General features: G+C 38.1%; 3 protein-coding genes across 4 annotated transcripts; 2 read left to right on the top strand and 1 right to left on the bottom strand.

Moving 5' to 3' along the window:
• Positions 1 to 309: 309 nt before the first annotated feature.
• Positions 310 to 4,517, top strand: pym1 (PYM homolog 1, exon junction complex associated factor). Its single transcript, XM_059333270.1, has 3 exons — positions 310 to 576; positions 2,549 to 2,642; positions 3,495 to 4,517. The coding sequence occupies exons 1-3, from the start codon at positions 546 to 548 to the stop codon at positions 3,985 to 3,987; spliced, it is 618 nt and encodes a 205-aa protein (XP_059189253.1). The 5' UTR covers positions 310 to 545; the 3' UTR covers positions 3,988 to 4,517.
• Positions 4,518 to 7,473: 2,956 nt separating this feature from the next.
• LOC131971767 (matrix metalloproteinase-19-like) lies at positions 7,474 to 13,445 on the top strand. The gene is made up of 9 exons (XM_059333362.1): positions 7,474 to 7,590; positions 8,387 to 8,475; positions 9,605 to 9,735; positions 9,835 to 10,047; positions 11,148 to 11,393; positions 11,481 to 11,573; positions 12,252 to 12,416; positions 12,629 to 12,756; positions 13,152 to 13,445. The coding sequence occupies exons 1-9, from the start codon at positions 7,474 to 7,476 to the stop codon at positions 13,389 to 13,391; spliced, it is 1,422 nt and encodes a 473-aa protein (XP_059189345.1). The 3' UTR covers positions 13,392 to 13,445.
• A 736-nt stretch (positions 13,446 to 14,181) lies between these two features.
• On the bottom strand, positions 14,182 to 22,655 carry LOC131971768 (transmembrane protein 198-like). Of its 2 annotated transcripts, XM_059333364.1 has the most exons (6): positions 22,269 to 22,655; positions 21,170 to 21,301; positions 19,685 to 19,983; positions 17,028 to 17,603; positions 15,342 to 15,469; positions 14,182 to 15,167 (listed from the first exon to the last, which is right to left on the bottom strand). In XM_059333364.1, the coding sequence occupies exons 3-6, from the start codon at positions 19,836 to 19,838 to the stop codon at positions 15,018 to 15,020; spliced, it is 1,008 nt and encodes a 335-aa protein (XP_059189347.1). In that variant the 5' UTR covers positions 19,839 to 19,983; positions 21,170 to 21,301; positions 22,269 to 22,655; the 3' UTR covers positions 14,182 to 15,017. The 2 variants fall into 2 exon arrangements, with proteins under 2 accessions (XP_059189347.1, XP_059189346.1); XM_059333363.1 differs by lacking the exon at positions 21,170 to 21,301.
• Positions 22,656 to 23,687: the final 1,032 nt, after the last annotated feature.

Below are 23,687 nucleotides of genomic sequence, written 5' to 3' on the forward strand. Positions count from 1 at the left end.
TAATAATCAGGTCATATAGGTGGGGTTGTGCTGAAAACAATGATACCAACACATCATGGTAAAGATTTTTGAAGTGGTTTATACAGGCAGAATGAAAAGGAGTCAAACCCGACAAAATAGCCCCAAACTCCATATATGTATATATATAAACACTTTCTTATAGATACACTTTCTTATAGATATCTATGGTTAAAATACCCGTTGACTGTTCAAACCTGGCAACCCATGTTCCACGTCGTCATTTCCGAAGTTGAAGAAAAGGTTCGCTCGGTTTGTTTCCCCGCACCGCCCGGTTACGTCACACACACACACACACACACACACGGCTCGTTGTTTAGCGTTAGCCGTCCTGCGCTTCGCCACTACAGTAATAACCGGACATGACAGCTCTCACCTCGAGGGAAACAAGAGTTCAAAGAGTCGTCTTTCGCTGCCGCGCGGGATCAAAGTGAGCGGGGCGGGGGACGCCAGGCGGGCACCGTACAGCTCGGTTTGTGCTCACCGACCGACCGACCGAGGGGAGCGGAGCAACACGTTACACCAAAATGGCAACCCCCTATGTCCAAGATGAATCTGGTAAGGCTAATGCATGTGCCAGACCTTTGTCTAACCCAAACAAAAACCCTCTTTATTAAACACAACGACAACAATCAACCATCTATTTCTACCTGCAGTGCTTATTGTCCACATCGACACATTTAACGACGTTTTTTTATTCAAATGTTCCGTTTTGCAGCAAGCTAATGCTAGCCTGATGCTAGCTCCAGCGGCTATCGCTAGTTTTGCTTTTAGCTATCGCACGTTATTAGTTGATGTTAAAATGCTCTTTAATTGTCTGTTAATTCAGTTAAATTCCAAAGGCTAACATTATGTTTGTGTGAATGTTTCATGAACAGTGCAGCCTAAGCTTTTAAAATGCAGTTGATCTAAATACTGAGAGAATGCACAATAACATTATATCGCCACCCTGTTAAAATAAAAGCCTAACTCATTTTTTTCTCAAGTTTTGCAGGAAGCACAAAAAACTTCACCAAAAGTAAACATGTTTATGACACGCTCATGTCACTCTTATGTAGACACCTTAGAGGTAAAGTGTTACCAATATTAGTGTCAACAATAAAACACTGATAAACTAAACTGATAACTAAACAATCTCCCTCTAGCTCTTCTTTGCTGGGTTCTTATCTGATGCCTATGAATGTGGCAAATTGTCAAAGAAGTGATGATCTTAAAGGGGTAAAATCACATGATCTGATCAACTGAGGATGGAGGTGATTTTACCATGGCGTCATGAGGAGATGATTTAGGCAAAAAAAAACAAACAATTTTGACAAAAAATGACTTGGGCGATCATTTTAACAGTGTGATGATATATATGCACATAATATACATAAAACACTTACATGGGTGCTATGAATAGCTAGTTGCGTGTTAAATAGATTGTTGTATGTTGCAATATGAGATAAGTATGTAAACGCAAAGGAAATACACAGTATATCATAAAAAAGGTAGAAAGTGTAGTATTTTGTATAATGATAAATATAATAATATAACATTATGAATTTGCAGGCTCACTATAATTATTAAATTAATGTAAAGTAAAGTAAAATATTTGCCTCTGAATTATAGTGTACAAGTATAAAGTAGCAGTAAATGGAAAATACTCAAGTAAAGTACAAGACCAAAGTACATGATTTATACGGTGCTGAAATAAATACTCGTGTTTTAAGCAAAAGTAGCAACCTATTAATTAACCTATTACCCATACGACAGATGATATAGTGAATTTTTAAGCTGGAATGAAAATAGGTTTTTATTTTATCTTTTTACTTTTTATTTATTTATTTTATTAAATAAAAGTGCCCTTACATTCTCAGAAGTTAAATACATTTTTAAAAAATGAAAAAATCAATTAAATTAACAATACAGTAAAGAGATAAAAAATTAAATAATAATACATTTAAAAAACAAGCACCATCTATGTAACAAAAGCACAAATTTGCAAGGCCCATTACATTGTCAGCAAATTCTATAAATGATAACTGAGAAATTAAAGAATAAATAGGAATAAGTTAAATAGCTAAATAAACATAATTACTGTTCAGTCAATTGCTGCCTATTTATAAAAAAAAAAAAAAAAGAATAAATGAATTACTAACACTGCATTGTATTAATGTGGCAAGCTCCAGTATATAAAACCAGCTGGATGGGGACTTGGAGCTGCACAGCTTCCACCGTCCAGATATTTTATTTATTTGACAGAGACAGTACACATTATTAAACAATGTAGTCAAAAGGCTATTTTTCATCTGTAGCAGTTGGCTCACAAGAAAGCTGAGCCTTAATAAAAGGAGAACATAAGGCTGTTTAAAAAAAAAAAAACCTCACTAGGATTTGATTGAGCACTGACCTATTTTCTCTGTCGTGAGTCAGTCAAAGCCAGCCCACGTCTGACAGCATGAAGTATAGTCCACTGGCTTAACATTTACAGTTTTAATTATGCAAATATGTCAGTGCCCTCTAACATGTTGCACCTGTTGCTCTGCAGGGAAATATATTGCTGCCACTCAGCGACCTGATGGAACATGGAGGAAGCCGAGGCGAGTGAAGGATGGTTACACTCCACAGGAAGAAGTGCCAGTGTAAGTGCAGTTCTGCTTACTACAGCTGTACACACAATGTATAAATCATGTTATTGAATAAAGATGGCAGGAGATTGCAACAAGTACGGATGATACGATCAATTAGAATGGACCCGTATTCATTAGAAGTGACTCATAGGGCATGTAGGGATTCACAATATGCTTTTTGCATATTGATACATTTTGCTGCTTGATACAAAAGGAAAAGTCAGAAGGTTCTAAATGTTCTATGACTAATAAAGTGTTTTTGATTAATTACCTTACCTTTACACCATAAGTGGGCTGAAACAATGGTAAACCTTTGAGCTGGGTGAAATTTATATTTTGGAAATTTATTTCGCACATATTAAAAAAAAAAGTAAAAGGAGAAATGATCATACAAATAAGTCATATTTACAGAAAATGAAAAGCATAAAACAAAAGAGTGTCACCCACTTGATGCCTTGGTTTAAGAAAAGGAGTGAGAAGTACAAACTTATTAAATACCACCTCTCCTCCATAAGTTATTGATTGATTATTAATCAGCTTGCTTATTGCTCTAAACATCTACACTACTTACTTTTTCTGTATTTGTGTGAATATAATTGTTATCTTTTACCTCTAAAATAGACTTTCTATGAGGATTGTGCACTGATTTGCATCAAAATGACATGCAAAAGGCAGCTTTCTTTAAAAAACTAAAAAAACTTTCTTAAAGAATCAGCAAAAATATTTTTAGACTAGACACACACCTGTCTCGTTTACCGTACCTTTTCTAATATCATGCAGCCCTAGTGCCTTGAGCAAAGAGGGTCATTTTACCCTCTAACATAATTTCTTTAACCCTATATTTCTGTTTGTTTGCTGTTTCAGCTATGAAAACAAGTTTGTGAAGTTCTTCAAGAGCAAACCCGACCTGCCGCCTGGGATGAGCCCGTCAGAGGCGGCTCCGTCAAAGCAGCAGAAGATCCCCGGCTGCGGGGACAGCGAGACAGCCGGACTCTCCAAGTCCGCCAAACGCAACATGAAACGCAAAGAGAAACGAAAACAGCAGCAGCTACCGGACGGGGACGCCGACGTGGACTCTGTGAGCGACGCCGTCAATAACGTGTCCATCTCAGAGAGTGGCAAGACTTCAGACAAGACGGAGGAGCCAGTCTCTGTCTCGTCTCCAAATGATTCCTCAGCAGCAGCAGAAAAGGCCAAGAAGATAAAAAACCTGAAAAAGAAGCTGCGGCAAGTGGAGGACTTGCAGCAGAAAGTGGACTCAGGGGAAATAACAGAGCCAACAAAGGATCAGCTGGAAAAGCTGGGTCGGCTTCAGGCCTTACAGGATGAGCTACGGCAGCTGGAGCTCGATTCTTGAAGCAATGCAGGAAACAGAAGAGTCGGACTGACTTAATATACAAACTACATACTGACAGACAGGGAAGGGACCTTTGCAGCTTCGCGATCATAGCTTCGATTAAACACATTCTACCTATTTGATATTCATCATGAACTCTGGCAGCGAACACAGTCCTGACAGGAAGTCCACGTAGCAGGAACCACGTCTTCAGAACTGACCGGCCCGTTTCTAGATTCAGATCTCCAGATAACCGTATGACTCCTGCTCACACACTTGTATCGGCCAGGTCACTCATTTATAAATACCTTTTAAAGACATCATTGTAAAACGTTTTGTGCTCGTCTGTCCTTTCCATTTTGTACCTTTCATAGCATCAGGTGTTACTTACACACACAGTATTTTCTGTTAAAGAGAATATAGTTTATTGACTTGTCTGCTCTAAGAAATAACATTATTTTTCTGTGGATTATTGGATCGTGTAGTCGCACTGATGTTGAGCCAATGTCTATTCAGTCATTACATTAATTAAAACTACATGCTGCATAAAATCTTTTATCTCATATTGCTTTTTGAAAGTAGAGCGAAGAAGTACTCTGTGAGTAGCCTGAATAACTGGGAAGCAGGACTAAAAACAAATCTATATTTTGGTGTTACTGGGTGGATATTTTGGAAATGAATAAGGGGAAAAGGCTGGAGATATTGTATATATTATTTTATTGTAATCCTGCTGGCAAACAGACAAACCAAATATAGAAATAAACCTTCTTGGCATAGAAAATGAAAGTTACACATTGAAAGCATACTCTAAAATGAGGTTTTCACACTACCTGCTCTCAACCAGCTGCGGACTCGAGCTGTTTGAGCAGTAAAATAAAAAGGGCACCAGTTGCGCAGTGCAAGAAGCCAAATCATAAGTATATTTGTCTAATTTCTAGTCAATATCTTGTTACACTTAAACATTTTTAATACAGGAAATCTGTATAAATATTGACTTGTTCCATTAACAGATTTGTACTTATTACAAGTAAAAATACTAATATCACACTGTGAAATTTCTCCACTACAAGTAAAAGCATTCAAAAGTTACTGCAGTAAAAGTACAAAAGTATCAAAAGTAAAAGTACTTATTATGCAGAATGGACCCACTTAGATTGTTTTATATATTCAAATAAATTATTTGATTATTATTATTTTTGCATTTATGTAACCAGAGTTTCACTGTTGTCACGGTAGGGTTCATCTGCTTTAATTTATAAATGTAGAGTAAGAAACAGTTGGATAAAATGGAAATACTCAAGTAAAGTACAAGTAGCTCAAAATTGTACTTAGTACAGTACTTGAGTAAATGTACTTGTACTGCATTGTGGGTAATGTCTCGTGTTAAATCTAACCTGGACACACTTCTTTCAAGCGTGGGGCCAAAGGGCCACCTCTTCTGACTTCACCGGTGCTCAAAATCTGCCTGTTAGCATGAAGTCTGGAATCACTGAAAACATTTTCTGGTTTTGTTCTGCTCCAGCAATCAATGTTATGTTTAAGTTGGCAAAGGAGGAAGGATTTCTGAACCCAGGGCAGGAAATCCCCTAGAGATAGTCTAAGTGCTATGATGGAATGTAACTAAGTACATTTACTCAAGTACTGTACTTAAGTACAATTTTTAGGTACTTGAGTATTTCCATTTGTGTAACTTTATACTTCTACTTCACTTTATTTTAGAGGCAAATATTGAACTTTTTATTCCTCTACAATTAGCTGACAGCTTTAGTTACATAAAAACCATGATGCACTGAAAATATTATGCATCTCTATAAACGAAAACAACATAACCGTATATTAATATACTTATATACCTTGACAAATACTACGTACAATGCCTATAAGAAGTATTCACCCCCATTGGATGTTTCACCCTTGTGTTGCTTTTACACCTGAAATCATGGTCAATATAATTTGGCTTTTTTGACAAGAATTTGCAAAAAAACCTCTTTAATATCAAAGTGAAAACAGATTTTTACATAACAATGTAAACTAGAAAATTTCCTCTGAGGAAATTCTGAAAGGGCCACGGGGGCTACTGCCGGTGTGTGTACACTATGATGAGATTCTTCAGAGATTTCAAACTATGCCCTTTGACCTCAAAGTGTGTGTGTATATATGTGTGTGTGTGTGTGTGTGTGTGTGTGTGTGTGTGTGTAGAGAAAATCGCATGAAGTTACCTGTGTGTGTGTAATTAAAATCACATAAAGTTACCCGTGTGTGTGTGTGTGTGCGCGTTTGAAGCATGCATATGCATGTTTGAGGGGTGTGCGTGCTTACGCGCATGTGTGTGTGTGTATCTGCAACTGTAATCACATCAAAGATCAAAGGCAATCAGATCAAAGCAATCAACAGAATTAACTGACACCTGTTACAGTGACAGCAGAGGTGGACAGACTGAAATTTCTGGCCTCGAACAGAAAGCATTTTTGGCAAAACCATAATACCTATCATTGATCCGACTTCACTTTGAGCGTCCTGAGTTCTTCCTGAACGTGTACATATGGTTTTTTTTGAGAAAAATGAAAAAACTGCACTGGTTCCTACAGCTATTGCTGTATGGGACCAGTGCTCGGTGCGATTGCCCCGAGGCCCTAATGAATTAGAAATATATAAGGTAAAGTAAATGATGGCATAAATAGTCACCCCCTTTAAAGTATCTGAATACTTCTTCCACCACTGTCTACGTGCTTCTGGCATTAAAATTGACCCCGTGGTTAAACTTAGAAACTGTAATTGTTTTAAGCATGTCTGAGTCTTTTTTCTTCCTCCATCCACTCACTTTTTATAAGCTTTATCTCACAGGAGGCGTTCTCTGTCTTCATTCAGAGGACGATTTGTAGCGATGGTTACACGGAGGCGTCATTGTTTTCCCTGAATGGGTTCGTACATTGTGAACAATATAATAAGCTGTTGTCTCATGGAGGAAGTGCGGTGAGTTGTTTTCCACATAGATTTATGTGGAACAGGTTTCGCAAATCCTGAGGCAAACCCATGTTTCTGGTTCATCTGTCACACTTTAATTTATACCGTCTGGAGAATAATTCACCTACACAGTGTGGCAGCTTAATTAAACATCAGGAAGGTGTATTTGTGGTTATAAGTCATCACCTTTAATAGATGGTTGGCGGATAATTTCCTTTTTTTAGAGTTAATACTTCATTAATTTGCTTCCTTTGACGTAAACAAAATTGCTCTGAAGTTATTCTTAAACTCTTCAAGACAAATGGTGGTGTAAGGAGGCGTTATGAGTCTGAAATATGTTTGGGTTTTTGTCGTTACATTCTTTGTAAAGGTTTATTATGTGGCTTTGTGGCAGATCCCAAACACACACTATAAAAAGTAAAACAGCATCTTCAGCTGTGACACAGGGAGGACTAACACTCAGAGGATGTAGATGGAGGAGCTGCATTCTTCACACGGAACTTGTTTATTATTATTAGTTGAAAAGTTTTTATTTCCCCAGTGATGGAAAAAGAAGCAAACCAGAAAATGGAATATAAGTTGAAGTTAATGGCGCTTATAGTTTTGCTGACGACGGCTTCCTGCGCCGCCCTGAGCAGAGAGGAATTTACAGAAGCAGTGGTGAGAAAATGCAGAAAAACTGAGATGCTGAATTGAAAATTTGACTTTTATCCTACAAAATTGGTAAAAAAAAAAAAAAAAAAAAAAAGCAAGCAAACTCAATTGCTCAATATTTCTTGGAAGCACTGCTAAAACAATGTGCTTGATTTTTAAGTCTGAAACTGAATATTTATTACAGTTTAAAGCTGATTTTAACACCAATTGTAATGAAATGAACTTGTGCAATCTCAATGAAACTGTTTTACAAAAAGAGGAAAAAATGTTTAAGCTGTAAAATCATTGTGATGTCTCAAATCCATCAAGACTATCTTTGGATGATTTGTTTGAAATTAACTCATCAGGTGTTGTAGATTAGATAAATTGTGATAATATCAGTGATGCTCAGATAGTTTTACTTGTCGACAAAGATCAGCATCAAATTCATTATTTTTTATTGATGTTTTGAGAAGATATCAATATTTCCACAATCACACACTACATTTAATTTACTTTTCACAAGAAGAGTTTAGCAATAACACAATAAAATATGTTGTATTGCTATCGATCCAACATTCAACATTATATAGTAGTAGCTACAATAAGTTCCACCTCAACCTGTTGAAAACTTATTGGATAGTATCAGATAATTTAATAATATGACAAGAACCATTCTGCTTAATAAGTACATTATGTTGCTGAAACTGAGTTTTTGCTTTTATCAACAGTTTTGAGCACCTGACTTGGAGTTTTTTATAGTCTGTTATTTTTTATGTATGTAAATATTTCTTCCACCCTTTTACCGGTTCTATTTCTTAAGGCGTATTTAAGGAGGTACAGCTATCTGCACATCCCGCTGGACTTTAAAGGCCAAAACCATCCATCAGAGGAGATAATGGAAGCTGTAAGGTGACTACATTTTCATTATTTAAAACTATTTGTGAAGGCAGCTTAAAGGGACAGTTCACCCCAAAATAGAAAATACATATTGTTTCCTCTTACCTAGTCTGTATATGAATAACGCACACTGTGATGTCACATATTTTTTGTGGGCTGCCTATTTGAAGCATCACTTCGAAAGCGTTAAATCAATCGCCATCGTTGTTCTTTGAAACAGGAAGAGACCAAATTTGGATTGGTAGCCACGCCCCAAATCATAAGCTTCTTTAGCATCTATTTTCTTCTAAATGGGGCCATTATTTACACATTTAACATCATATTGTATTGGAGAAGACTTGAAACTAGCGATTGAGACCATAATGCTGCCACGAGAACCTTGTCTGAGGTAATAAATCAGGAAGTCGTCTCAATTTGTATTGAGATAGAAAGGACTGGAGGTCTTAATGCATCTACCGTTGGACTTCTGAAAGAATGCAGGCTTAAGGCACTTTGCTTCAATGCTCAGACCGGGAGGTTGCCGCCTGTAGTTCTATCTATCTATCCATCTAGACCAGGCATGTCCAAACCATTGCATAAAAGGTTTTCCTTCCAGCCAAGCAGGAGCACAACAGGCACGAGTGCTTCAGACAACCGATGTCAGTGTTCAAATAGCTGATCGGTCGAATCAGGCGTGCTCTTGATTGGTTGGAACAAAAATCTGCAGTCACATGGCCCTTTGTGGAATAGTTTTTACATGCCTGATCTACTGTTCTGTGAGTTATCGAGTGTTGCAGATATCAACCGTAGAATAAAACCTGAATATAACAGAACTGGATGGCACCCTTGCTTGTGGTGCTCAGATCATAGCAATGTCTTTTTACAGAATTCATGACCTGGTAACAGCATATAATCCACAGACCTTGTAATGAGCAGTTTAATGAAGCAACTACTTTCTTCCTACATGAAGCTGCTCACAACAATATTATATTAAAGATAATCTCCACAGCTGATAACACCCAAACTCGTGCGAATTATCTTGAGAGAAAAATGGCGTTTTTGATTTAAAAAACAAACTGTCCCTTTAACATGTTTACCTCTGTTTTGTTTCTTTAACTTTAAGTCTCAGCCTGATTGTTTATTTATTTTCTTTGTATGTCAGAATCTTTCAGAAAGCGACAAACCTGCAAATATCAGGGACACTAGATTCAGCCACTCTGATGATGATGAACAAACCCCGATGTGGACTGGAAGACTCTTTCAATAACAGATCCCTTAGATATCGAGTCATGGGTGGGTAACTGCATTCATATTACATCATCTATCTTTGCTCAGTATATCTTTAGCCTTCCTTAACCTCCATTCCCCCCCATTCTTCTTCTTATTGAACAGGTTACTGGCGCAAGAAGATGCTGACGTACCGCATTTATAATTACACCCCCGACCTGGGTCAGAGCAAGACCCGTTTGGCCATCCAGAGGGCATTCAAGTACTGGAGCGACGTGTCACCTCTGAGGTTCAAGGAGCTGCAGGGAGGAAGAGCAGACATCAAAATCTCCTTCCACAGGAAAGACAAGTCGTGTCCTGTGCCCTTTGATGGACGAGGCAGGAAAAACTTTCTTACAAAATTTCACAATCTCAGGATATCTCAATCTGTTAAAAGTTTTGTGATCTCAGTGCTTTTCAGATTAGTATTCAGATCCATTTCTTTAGTAAAACTACTAATAAAACACTGTGAAATTACTCCACTGCAAGTAAAAGTCCTGCATTCAAAAGTTACTTCAGTAAAAGTATAAAAATATCAGCATCAAAATGTACTTAAAGTATCAAAAGTAAAACTACTGTTACCACAGATTTTTTTCTATATTCCAAATATATTATTCTATTATCATTATTGATGCATTTATGTAAGCAGCATTGCTTGAAGCTAAATGTAGTGGAGTAGAAGTATAAAGTTACATAAATGGTGTAGAACCTGATAATGTAATAAAAATCTGCACTTGAGTCCATTGAAAATGTAATAAAACCTGATAATGTAATAACTTCCCGATAATGTAATAAAGTGCATTTCCCAAAAATGTAATAAACTTTTTTTTTTAACCAATAATGTTATAAAGTATAACATTAATGGGAGGTTATTACATTATCAGGTTAGCCTTCAAGTCCTGATAATGTAATAATTCCCCAATATTGTAATAATTTAACAGCAGACCAACATTACTTGGGTTCAAGTGGTGATACTGTGTATCAACTCTAGCTCAAGAGCTCTAGCGCCACCAACAGGTCAAAGTTGAATGTTTATTAACTTTTGACCCGTTCATCCGTTTTTCACAAACGAGGTATCCATGACACACAAATGCATTCAAAAGCTTCTTGAAATCTAAAGGTGCTTGGTGTTATAAGTGTATTACATTACTGGGGAATGCACATTATTACATCATCGGGAAGTTATTACATCATCAGGTTTTATTACATTTTCAATGGACTCAAGTGCAGATTTTTATTACATTATCGGGAATTTATTACATTATCAGGTTTTACAAATGGCAATACTCAAGTAAAGTACAAGTACCTGAAAATTGTACTTAAGTACAGTACTTGAGTAAATGTACTTATTTATATTCCCCCACTGCTTTTTTACACAATTGTTTGATATAAAATGACAGTTGAAACAATGATTTGATGGATCCTTGTCTTGTTTTTAGGTCATGTTTTAGCCCACGCTGACGCTCCTGACTCAGGCATTATTCATTTCGACGAGGATGAAGTGTGGACAGAAGGGAAGAGCTCCGGCTCCAACCTGAGGATTGTTGCAGCCCACGAGATCGGCCACGCTGTCGGCCTGGGACACTCGCAGCACTACAGCGCAGTGATGGCACCTGTTTACAACGGCTACCGATCAGACTTCAAACTACATCCGGACGACATACAAGGGATCCAGGCTTTATACGGTGATGTCACAAGACCGTCACAGTGTCTGTGTGTGATCAGTAGAGTCATGTACAATTTATGCAATGTGTATTAATTACCTTTTTCAGGAAAGCCAGAGAAGAGTCCTCCACCCAGAGGTAGTTCAGTGCCGGGACTTCTTCCGGATCCCTGCAGGGTCTCTATGGATGCAGTAATGTTGGGTACACAGACACACTGCACACAATAAAGGACAGACAGACATCCAACATATCTGTGTAGTATGCTGTTATGGAAAAAATATTAGACCTTTGTTTTGTTTTTTCAATTTCTTGTTTATTTTAATGCCTGGGACAACTAAAGGTACATTTGTTTGGACAAATATCATAACAACAAAAACAGCTCATAAGAGTTTAATTTAAGAGCTGATATCTACACATTCGGGCAGTCCGTGGCCCAGAGGTCAGGAGGGTCGCTAGTTCAAATACCAGGACTGACAGGTCAAGGACTGAAGTGCCCTTGAGCAAGGCACATAACCCCCCCAACAGCTCCCCGGGTGCAGTAATATGCTGCCCTTGCATTGTGTGTTAACTTGTGATGGGTAAAATTTCAGGTTGAATTTCCCCATGGCGGGATTAATAAAGTATCTTAATTAATTTTCCATGGTTTTCTTGATAACCAAAATCAATATCAAGAAAACCATGGAAAATGGCTAGATATCAGCTCTTAAATTAAGCTCTTATGAGCTATTTTTGATGTTATCATTATATTTGTCCAAACAAATGTACCTTTGGTTGTACCAGGCATTAAAATGAACAAGAAATTGAAGGAAACAAGGGCGGTCTAATTATTTTATATGAGATATATCTGCTTAGAGCTTCTCCTGGATTGTGCCCCTGCAGGTCCTTTGCGCAAGACATATGTGTTCAGTGGTCAGTACGTGTGGACGCTGTCCAGCTCTGGATACAACACTCCCGTCCTGATCTCTGCACTGTGGAAGGAGTTGCCAGGGAGCCTCGCTGCAGCTGTTCACTCTCAGAGGACCGCCAAGTCTTATTTCGTGAAAGGTGGATTCATTTCATGCAATTAGATGTGGGGGGGAAACTATCAGTAACCGGCAAAATTTTATGTAAACTATCGTTATATCGGATATCGTCAAAAAAATCGAATATTGTGCATCCCTAACTTTTATTTAAGTAAATAATCTGAATACTTCTTCCCATGTATGCTGGAAGGATTTTGACATTTTTTAAAAATTGTTCTCACCACGTTCTTTCAGAGGACAAAGTATGGAGATACTCCGGCTTCAGACTTGACCACGGCTTCCCCAGACGCTTGTCCAATATCCCTGCTAATATTGACTCAGCCTTGTACCTCAATAAGAACAAAAAACTTGTCTTTGTCAAAGTAAGTTTAAAACACAAAGGGCCCCATGGCCTATCTTTGTGTTCTTATCTTAATTTTCTTAAATTTTGAACTCCAAACTGCTTCAAAGTCATTAAATATATGACCCATAAGTAATAATAATAATAATAATAATGCATCAGTTTTATATAGCGCTTTTCAAAATACTCAAAGACGCTTTACAAAAAAACACAAAGTGAAAAAGAATACAAATGTACAATACATACAGTACATACATACATACAAACACATACAAATATTCAAAAACAACAATACAGTGGATAGGAAAGAGATAAGAAGACAGAGGGTGGAAATTGATTTATCAGGTGTTGTAAGTGATGTTGAAGAGGTGGGTTTTGAGTGAGTAAATACAGTAAATAACTCTCTTGTTGTTTCAGGGCTCTGGATACTGGCAGTGGGATGAAGTCGGCCCGACAGACTTCAGTTCATACCCCAAACCTATTGGAAAACTTTTCCCCGGGGCCCCCAGCAGTACTGATGCTGCAATCACGTGGACAAATGGATATATATATTTGTTTAAAGGCTCCCAGTACTGGCGTGTAAACCAGCAGCAGCGAGCGGTGGAGAAGGGCTACCCTCAGAGCACCGCCGAGCGCTGGATGCACTGTGACGACTGAACCACCAGAGGCCACCAGGGGTTCACAATGAAACTCTAACCTGCACAATGATTCAGTATAGAAAACAGTCAGGGACACTTATTTAATTGAACCCTTAATTAATATTTTTGCATGAGTTGATTTTGTTTTTGTATATTATTAATTATACAGACATTTATTTATTAGAAGGATAAAAGGGGGTCCTTGAAACAACAGTACACAAAATTGGCCACATAAATGCCAAAATACATCCACCCAGTGGTGGAAAAAGTATTCAGATCCCATACTTAAGTAAAAGTACTAATACCACACAAATTACTACAATACAAGTAAAAGCCCTGCATTCAAAGCTTACTTCTGTAAAAATACTAGCATGGATCATGTTTTTATGTTAAATCTTGACCTGGAAAGTAACTAAAGATGTCAGCTAAATGTAGTGGAGTAAAAGTGTAAAGTTACATAAATGGAACTACTCAAGTAAAGTACAAGTACCTTAAAATTACTAAGTACTTGAGTAATTGCACTAGGTTACATTCCACTGCTGCATTCAGTAAATATTTGTGCACATACCCAAACAGAGCTATATACACACATTAACATGCACCTACACATCAGAGATCAGCACATCACAGGTATAATTAGAAGTAAGAGCCGGTTGAAAATTAGTGAAAAGAGATTTATGAAGAGTTCATTTATTACTATTATCTCAGGCGTTTTTTCACTAAAAACAGGTGCATTTCTATACTAGAAGGCATTACATTTGGTAAAGTCTTGTTTAGGACTTGAGATTTGCAAAACAATGAGTGCGCCCCCCCCCCCCCTCTACTAAAGGCAAACTGTAGGTCATATACAGTTCTTTAATATTTTAGTAAAATAACACTTGTGTCAACTCCATCAGACATAGCAAGTGTGTATAACAGCTGTGTGTGTGTGCGTGTGTGTGCGCATGTGTGTGTGTGTGTGTCACCTTGTCTCTCTTGGAAAATAAAAAGTAATACACAAACAATTAAATGCCTCACTGAGCAGCTCAGTACACTGAATGGTTTTGTTATCAAACTGTAGGTATTATTACATTACTGTCTCTTCTCTACTTTTGCACAATGTTTTTTAATGTTTAATTTTTTTTACCCACACATATTGTTGCTCTAACAGACATTTATAAAAGACACTACTCGGAAAACATTCTATAAAGTTGTTTTAATCCTGTCAAATCTGTGATTTATTGGTTTATTGTTCAACCCTCACCATATTTCTGGTGTATATCTGTAGATTAGTTGCATATATTGGTAAGTGTAATACTTGAACTTGAGCAGAATTACAACCCAGTCTAATAGAGACACACTGTAATATAATATCTGTAGAGTAAAAGATTATCCTGTAAATGAAAACAGCTCGAGTGTTTATCTGTGAGATAAACTGAAGTGATGATCCCGAGTCTGTGTGTTGTCATCATCCGGGGGAGGACATCTGAGCCTCTCATATCACAGCGTGTGCATGTTGATGATTATCTGGATTCATACCCGGCAGCAGAAAAAGGCTGAATTGTTTTTTGTGAAGTAAACACTTCAAAGGAATGTTTAATTATCAGTTTGAGGTAATGGATTCCTCAGATATGTGCAGGTTGCAGACATTGGATGCCGTGTTCCTTCAGACTGTAAAGACAGGCGAGGCGGCGGTTAGAGGCACCATGGAGCCCGTCTCAAAGTCAAAGTCAATTAGAGTGTGTGTGATGGTGCTGACGCTGCTGGTGGAGGAGCCTGTTCCCATCTGGCGCTCCTGAAGGCTCTGGAGGTAACTCTGAAACAGGAGGAGGGCACATTGTTACTGCACTGACCATCTACTGTCATTTTACATCATGAGGCTGTTTCACTTCCAATCAGAGGGAGCTGAGAGCAGTGATTGTCAGAGCTACACTCAGTCTCTGAAGAAGTGAAAGCTGAGTGATTCATTTGAATAAATCAGCAAACTGACCGGTGCCAAGACGTCCCCAGCGTAGCGTTTCAGCGGTGGAGGCCTGCGTCGGCGGGATGGTTGAGGTCTTCTCCTTGACTCTCTATATCTGTGCTTCTTTGAATGTTTCCTCTGTTTTTTGTGTGCAGCTGGGATGGAAAAAATGAAGTAATCATGAGGAAATAGCATCACAGAAGGAGGTTAAAAGTTTGTATATAACAGAAAACTTCACCTTCAAAATAACTACATTTGTCACTTACTCCCTGTGTTACCTCGAATGTGTCAGGAAAACTTTTTTTTCCATTATATGCTTTCACGGTGAAGGAGGAATTGGAGAAAATTATTGATGAATTGGAGTAAATAGGGACAGCATTTGACAACAGAAAATTTGTGTCAAAACATCTGTTTCAGACTCACAACGTAACCCGTTTTAAATGTTATCAGCCTATTAAATGGCAGTTATCAATTATCAGCTTCACACAAGTGGCTCAGAAAGTGACCGCTCCCCTTATTAGTATGTGCAGAAGGTCGTCATCAGCAAATTCAATGGCCGCTCATAGTTTTGTTAGGTTTCACTTTATGTTTCACACACTTTTAGTGTGTCACAGGATGAACCCAGGTCGGCCGGTCAACCTTCCTCCTTGCAGGGATGCTGTCGCTTCTTACATGACAACACTTTCTTTTTTCCTTCTCAACATACTAGGAGAAGGGCAGGGCCCTTCTGAGCCATACCTTTGAAAATGATAACCACTGATAACACAAATCTGATCGCGTTGTTTGAACCATAGATGTATTTTTACATGATAATGTATATAAATAATGGACGTAGTCACCATGAGCACCCATTGGTTTGTGGAATGCCCATTTAAAACATCGAGTTTGGCGATACTGCTGTCGCCATCATTGTTTTTTGAAACTGGAGGAGACCATATTTGGACTGTGGCAGAGCGAGGGGTGGATCTGACTGGGAACTGAGGACATTGCACTGCATGACCATCGCCATGTTAGCAACCTGTCAATCACAAGGTAGCCACGCCCCAAATCATACCCTGCTTTATCATCTGTTTTCTCCTAAATGGGACCATTATTTACACAATTATCATGTTGTCAAAAGCATTTTTAAATAATAATCAACTGAGAAGTAGTCTCATTTACTGAGATAAACAGGACGGGAGTTCTTTTGCAACCGACGGTGTCGACCCCTAGTGGATTTTTGAAAGGATGCCACCTGGTCCAAACTAGGTCTCACTTACCAAGTTGCATGCTCATCATTTACACGTATTTTCACTAAAATCTTACATTTAAAAACACTTCTGCACACACCCACTCTTGGACTCTCAGACTCCTTGTGCATGCACAAGCTTAACATGTTTCTGCAGAAGTGTTCTAAATATTTTAACAAAAACGCATGTGTTGAGGAAGTACTGAGCATACAACTGGATACATGAGACCTGGATTATACGGCAGACATGTGAAAGCTTGTTAGCAGATGTTTTGATATAGTTTTGCTGTGCCCCCATTTACTTAAATTAATCTGTGTTTGGATGTTTTGTTCACCATGGAAGTAAGCGAGAAAACCAAAGTTTTCTTCATGAATTCAAGGTAACACGGGGTGAGTGAATGATACAAATGATGATTTTAGTGGTGAAGTATTCCTTTAACATGAAAACAGAATTGATGCATCAGTAAATACTGACTCAAACTCACCTTCTGTGTGTGAAATTCCTTTGGCAGTAAACCTCCACTGCACCAACACACCTATCAGACCCATAATGGGCAATATCCCAGTGATGGCCCAGTTAAACCAGCACAGTTGGTGTGGGGCATTTTGACAAAACATATCATACACCTGATCTGGTAGCGTAAATGCCCCCACCAGGTAATCTAGACACAGCGTCACAGTGGTGGCTCCAAACACAGACGTGTAGATGATGGTGAACAGTTTCTGCCACTGAAGTGTGAAGAGAGCGGTGACGATGCCGGCAGCCAGTACGACACAGAGAGGCACCCACACTGGAGTGAGGCTGTGAAACTGTCCCACGACCACCAGGACGGCGAGGGAGAGCAGGCTCCCCAGCTGCAGGCCGCTCAGAAGGAGTCCTATAGTGGAAACCAGCATGGTGGTCAGGCCACAGAGCACGCCCACGCCGAGGCCGATCCCCGCCTTCGTCTCTGACCCGAGCTGGGCGTCAAACATGGGCTCCTTCTGGTACAACAGGAGAACGGCTGCTGAGCCGAACATGAATCCAGAGAAGAACATGACCATCTTGAAGCAGCGGTATCCTGAAAAGTGCATTAAAGTATTAAAAACAGGTCCTGCAAAAACAAGCCCTGCACCATAACACTAATAACACTATTTTACAATTTCTTTGATGGTAGCTCTTGATACACAAAGCCAAACTGACTTGTTCATTCTTGGTTTTAAACAGAAAATACACACTTAGACAATCATTGACGTTTATATCAACTCGCAAAAGGCTATTCAAATATATTAGACCAGGGGTGTCAAACTCAAATACACAATGGGCCAAAATTTAAAACTTGAATAAAATCGCTTTTAATATCTACCAAACATGTTTTGCTTTAACATTAAATATGGAACCAGCAACGCTTATAAACATACGATATATAACTAAATAGTGCAGACATGCAAAGTCAAATTTAAAATAAAAAACACATCAATGTCATTAATTTACAATAATAATATAATAATTTGGTACTGCCTCGCGGGCCAAATAAAATTACACTGGGGGCCAAATTTGGCCCGCGGGCCAGAGTTTGACACCCCTGTATTAGACAATTATAAAACTGAGCTCTTACAGACATTTAGATGAGAAACAATCTATTCATATTAATAAAATACATTTCAAAATAAAGACGAAATTATTCAATATTTTAACTCTGCAATGATATTAAATTGCTTATCACTGCCTTTTCAGATTCAGTGCATTTAGATTTTTGCAATTTGCAACCCCCCAAAAAATTGTGATGTTAAACACTGCAAATGTGTTCTCATCAGAAGCTACACGAGTAAAAGTTCAACCTGCTCTTAGTTTAGATATTAAAAAACTTTTATTATTTTATTAAAAAAATGTTTTTGCATAGATTCTGAATGTCCTCACATGCCTAAATATATCACAGCTGCATTCAACTACTGGAGCTTTCTCTGAAATACATTTAATAAATGAATTTGTATTCACATCCAGCTCCAACATCTGTCATTAACACTTTTAATATCGGCACTCAAAGCTCTGACTACTCTGACATTTCTGTTCCACTTAAACAGCTGATTTCCTTCAAATGATCAATTATTTACAGTGATAACATCCCGAACAGGCAACACTCTGAGAGTTACTGAAAACACAGACTTTGGCAGCGTGTGTGTTTGCATAATGTCACATGTTTTAGGTCCACTGGACAAACTTCTCCTAATCGGGCTCACAGTGTGTTTATTGGATTTGTGTCCACATATTTTCTCAGTGAAAACAAGAGACAGAAATAAAGCCACATTGAACTTGTTTGCCCCATATTACTTCTTTGCAATTAAATTGCAAAAAATATTATAATCCATTGCAGTTACTGAGTAAATAAATATAATTAAATATTGCTTTATATGTAGGTGTATAGCTTATATGTCCAATTAAATAAAAAAACATTCATTCTGTTTGCATATTTTCCCCGTGCACAATAAAGGATGTAAGAGAACTGGAAACAGAATTGGAGGCAGAATTGCCTATTTTAAAGTCTTTGTTGAGCCTGGGAAATATATGGAATTAAATCAGTTACAAATCATGATGTCAGTGATTACAGAAGCATTACATCCTAATATAGTTTTATATGTAGACATACATCTTAAATTTAGAATATAACATTTATTTTGCATCTTTTCCCCATGCAGGAATAAAGACTGTACAGCTGACAGCTGTATACAGAATTTTAATAATTAATAATTTTAAAACCTTAGTTAGAAAAGTAACCAATTGTATTGAGTTACATTATTTTGACGAGTTAAAAGTGTCATTATTACACTTTCAGCAGGGTATGTGTAATCTATTACATCTCAAAAGTAGCCTCCCATCAGTATGGAGCTGAGGTATCAAACAGTGCAACAGGTGGCCCTTTATTAAAGCTGCCTGTGGCAAATTCAGACAGAGGACGACCCATCTGCCTCCTCCAGCTCTCAGCTTATCCACCCTGAAACCCTGGCAGCTTTCAGACACCTGCCAGCGCGGGGTTAAGCCATCAGGTGAGCTAATGAAACATTTAGAGAATGAAGGCAGTGACAGCAGGGACATGATGAACTTGTGCCCTTTCACTTGTGCACATTAACATTCAGTACAAGCTCTGGTGTCGTGAATACATACCGAAGAAGGTGTAGATGAGGCCGAATGAAAGGCAGACAGAGCAGACAATGGATGGGATGACTTCATACTTGATATTAATCTCAAGCGTACACATGTCCACCTCAGCTAAGCCAGATCCTGGCTCCTCAGTGACATAGAGTGAAGTGGCTGCCATCTTTAACAGGATTATTGCTTCTATTGCTGTGCAGTTTGTCTTTGTTCATTGACGGGGGGAAACTGGGACGTCCCGCATGTGGCGTTGAGGGAAAGAGGAAGCTCCTGAACGAAGAACTTGTTCTAAACGGTTTCCTGTTGTGCACCTGCAAAAAGAGGAAAGTGTGAGATTTTTTTAGTTTAGTTTCCTGGCTGCTAACATGAGAGCTATTAATCATCAAGACTGGTGAACGTCATGGAGGGTAATCCTTCAAAATATTACTGTAATTCAGCCAGAGTTAAAGTTTTTTATCTAAGTGGGTATATGAGAGGATATGTCTCTTTCCCATGTACCAATATCCTCTTCGGGACCCAGAGAAGGAAACTGGGGATCCCCTCTGAGTTTAGTGACTCTTTTTCCCGGTTCTTTTGTTCAAGAACAGGATACAGATGAGGAAATGACCTTGTGGCTCGATGCCACCGTCATCCAGGTTTATTGTTCTGAGCATGTGGTTAGGCACTTCGTTTACTGAACAATATAACAAAAACAAGCAGCTCAACAATAACACAAGATATTGTGACAACACTAAAGAAAGTAGGAAGAGCTCAGATTTACTGAAGAAAAACTATCAATATTAAAAAAAGTGTAGAAATTCTCTCTTTCAGTCTTGCGATTCATATTTTAAGTACAAAAGCTAAGCATGACCCATTTCTAACTAACCTAAGGCCCCTCAAATAAATAAAAACAATGCAATAATGCATGCACAGAGATGTGGTGTGCACATGCCTGTTGATGGTTCTCTTATAGCCTATTATATTATTGGATTTATACACTTTAATGTGACAGCCGATAAAGGTGAAGATCGTTTAAAAAGTGCAATGTGTGAGATAAGGCCAGATTTGTGAGAGAGTGAGGGGAAGCAGAAGTGAGGCAGGTGAGACGGGCGGGTTCAATGTTTGACTATCAGCAGTATATTAACTCAAGTACTGTACTAAAGTACAACTATGAGGTGCTTTACTTCCATTTTATGTATCTTTATACTTCTACTCCACTACATTAAGATGCCAGCTTTAGTTACTTTTCAGGTCAAGATTTAACACAAAAACATGATAATTTTAAAGTCATTAGAACTAATAACTGGATATTAAGTAGTTAAAATGAGCCCTTACTTCAATACCCTCCAACCTGCATTAATTATAATAATCCAATAATATATTTAGTATATATATATAACAATCTGAATGAGGCCATTCTGCACAAGTACTTTTAGTTTTGAATATCTAAGAACATTTTGATGCTGATACACTTGTAGTGGAGTAATTTCACAGTGTAGTTTAAGCAGTTTTACTTACGTAATGGATCTGAATACTTTTTCCACCTCTGTCACTAATGCTCGCTTTCTCGCCAACAAGCTGGACAACATGAGATTGCAGATAACCAGCTACTGCACGGATATGTGTTATGGTAATATCAGAGACATCAGCCTTTGAAACGCAGAAAATCAGTTCAGGTTTAGGTCTTAATTTTAGTTTGGAAAGTTTACTAACTGACACATTTAACAATCTTGATCACTGTTATTGCTGCAATTAGTAACTCGTGTTATTCTTGCACAGGATGAATTACTTTTTGGAGCATTGGTCATATTCTACACGATGCCCCTTTAATGACTATGTAGGCCTACTCCTTATTATGAATTTCATTTATCAAGTCTTATTTTAACCTAAAACATAGCTCGACATGTTTGCTCGTTATATTTTGTATCTGAATCTCGAATGTAACTAATTTAGCAAATACGTGTAATACAGTAAACGTACAGCTTTGCTTAGAGTAGCATAAAAATGTTAATACGCAAGTGAAGTACAAGTACCTTAAAACTGTGTAGTACAAAAACTTAAGTAAATGTACTTAGTTATTATTTTCTACCACTGGTAAGAGCTCTGTGTCACCTATAAACTGAAATAAATCAATATGAATAATAGGGACTGAAAGTCTGACTGTCTGTGAATCACGTTTACACACTGAGCTGTCTGGCTACAGTGTTTAATGCTGTAAGGACCTTATCAGCTGTTCAGGCAGATCTCACGGTCAGCAAATGGAATTATAGGAGCTTTAGCAGGTGAGTGATCCTCCCGTCTGTTTATCTCAACTCTCTGTCCTCTTGCAAAGGTGAGTGTGAAACACAAAAACACTTACACTTTCTTACAGGTTCCTGGTAAAATAAAGATTGCTTGAGCTCTCTGTGGAGGATGAAATGCTACTGAAAATAATCCCTTTTTTATTGGTTTGATATGTTTTTGTGAAACTTCCCTTCATCACTTTTTTTTCTGTAACTTCTTTCTATGATAAGTGACATCTGTATCATCTACAAGATCAAAGCATTTCCTTACAATATGACATAAAACAGTCAAATCTCTCTAAAATAAAAGAACGAAATGAAGAATTAAAGCTTACCTGGAATGACACATCTTCAGAGTAAATGTGAGCTTCAGCAGAGAAACAAAAACTTTCTTCAGTGGTAGTTTGTCAAATTCCAGTAAACCATGACGTAGCGAGCTGACAGGAGTCTGTGTGACTGTGTTGTTCCCCGTGTGAGACTCAGAGTCCGACCTGTGCTCGTGTGAACAGCTGACGCCTGACTCTGAGGGGGAGGCCATCTGCTCCCAGCGACAGTAGGCGGCTGCTGCCAAGTCCAAGGCCGAGCCAGCTGAGAGTCCAGCTCTCACTACCCATGATCCTGCTGGAGCCTCAACTGCCTCTGCACCATCACGTCAGAGCTTTACTTCACTCCACTTGGCACTTTTAATTAGGGTTAAGGTTGGCTCGAGGGAAAAGGATACTGGACTCTGTTTTGAACCCTTGTTTTGGGTGCTTTCACAGCCCAAGTTTGTTTGGTTTGTCCAAATCAAAGTTAAATACTTTTGGTTTGTCACATTGCTTAAAAGTAAGCGGATCAAATAAAAAATAAAAAATTCTGGAGGGGCGGGTACGAAGGCGGAGGGCTGGAAATATAGTCGCAGTGTTATTTCTTATTGGTTAGAAAGTTGGCGGTGGAAAATGTAAACACAGAAATAAACAACATGGAGCCCAATGGACCCTGGGTACCTCTTATCATACTGGCCGTAATTCAAAATGCTCAAGATACTCAACAATTGAGCTAAAATAGCCTAATAATTCAGTCTGACATGACTCCAGACTTTAAAATTACAAATACATTATAAAGCACTGATTAGTTTCTGATTTGTAAAAATAGTAAAATTTCTCCAAACTGCTGCATCTTTTTGACCGAATGCCCTGTATTACTTGATAAGTTGACTAAAAGGTTAAAGTCTGAGTCAGCTAAGATTTATTTAGTAGATTAGTCATTTATTAACACCTTTTCATGCTTAATGGATGAAAACCTCTGGTAAATATTTAAAATGATGCTTTTGCTTGATTCTGTGTGGAGAAACGGATCTATCGATTAAATCAACCTATCAATTAGTCGAAAAAATCATGTTAGATAACTACACATTTCTTAAGTCAAGGACATCTCTAAATCACACAGGCTATTATATGTGATGTTCTTTTAACACTTAATGACCCCTTGAAAACCTCTGATCTAATGCATTGGTTCTCAACCTGGAGGTCGAGAACCCACTAGGGGTCGCCAAAGCTTCACACGAGGCCTTCTTAAACTTTTCAAGGAAAAAATAGATACAGTTGGCTTATATCTCAGCATTTCATTCATTCCTCGAAATAAAACGTAGTAAAATTGTTTTTTTTATTTTTAGTTGGATTATTATGTAAAATATAAAAAATGCATTGTAAAAATCTGATAGGATAAGAGCACTGTGAAGACCACAACACAACCTGTATTTACAGAGCCTTCCC

The sequence above is a fragment of the Centropristis striata genome, chromosome 5 (assembly GCF_030273125.1).
Source record: "Centropristis striata isolate RG_2023a ecotype Rhode Island chromosome 5, C.striata_1.0, whole genome shotgun sequence".
NCBI lineage: Eukaryota > Metazoa > Chordata > Actinopteri > Perciformes > Serranidae > Centropristis > Centropristis striata.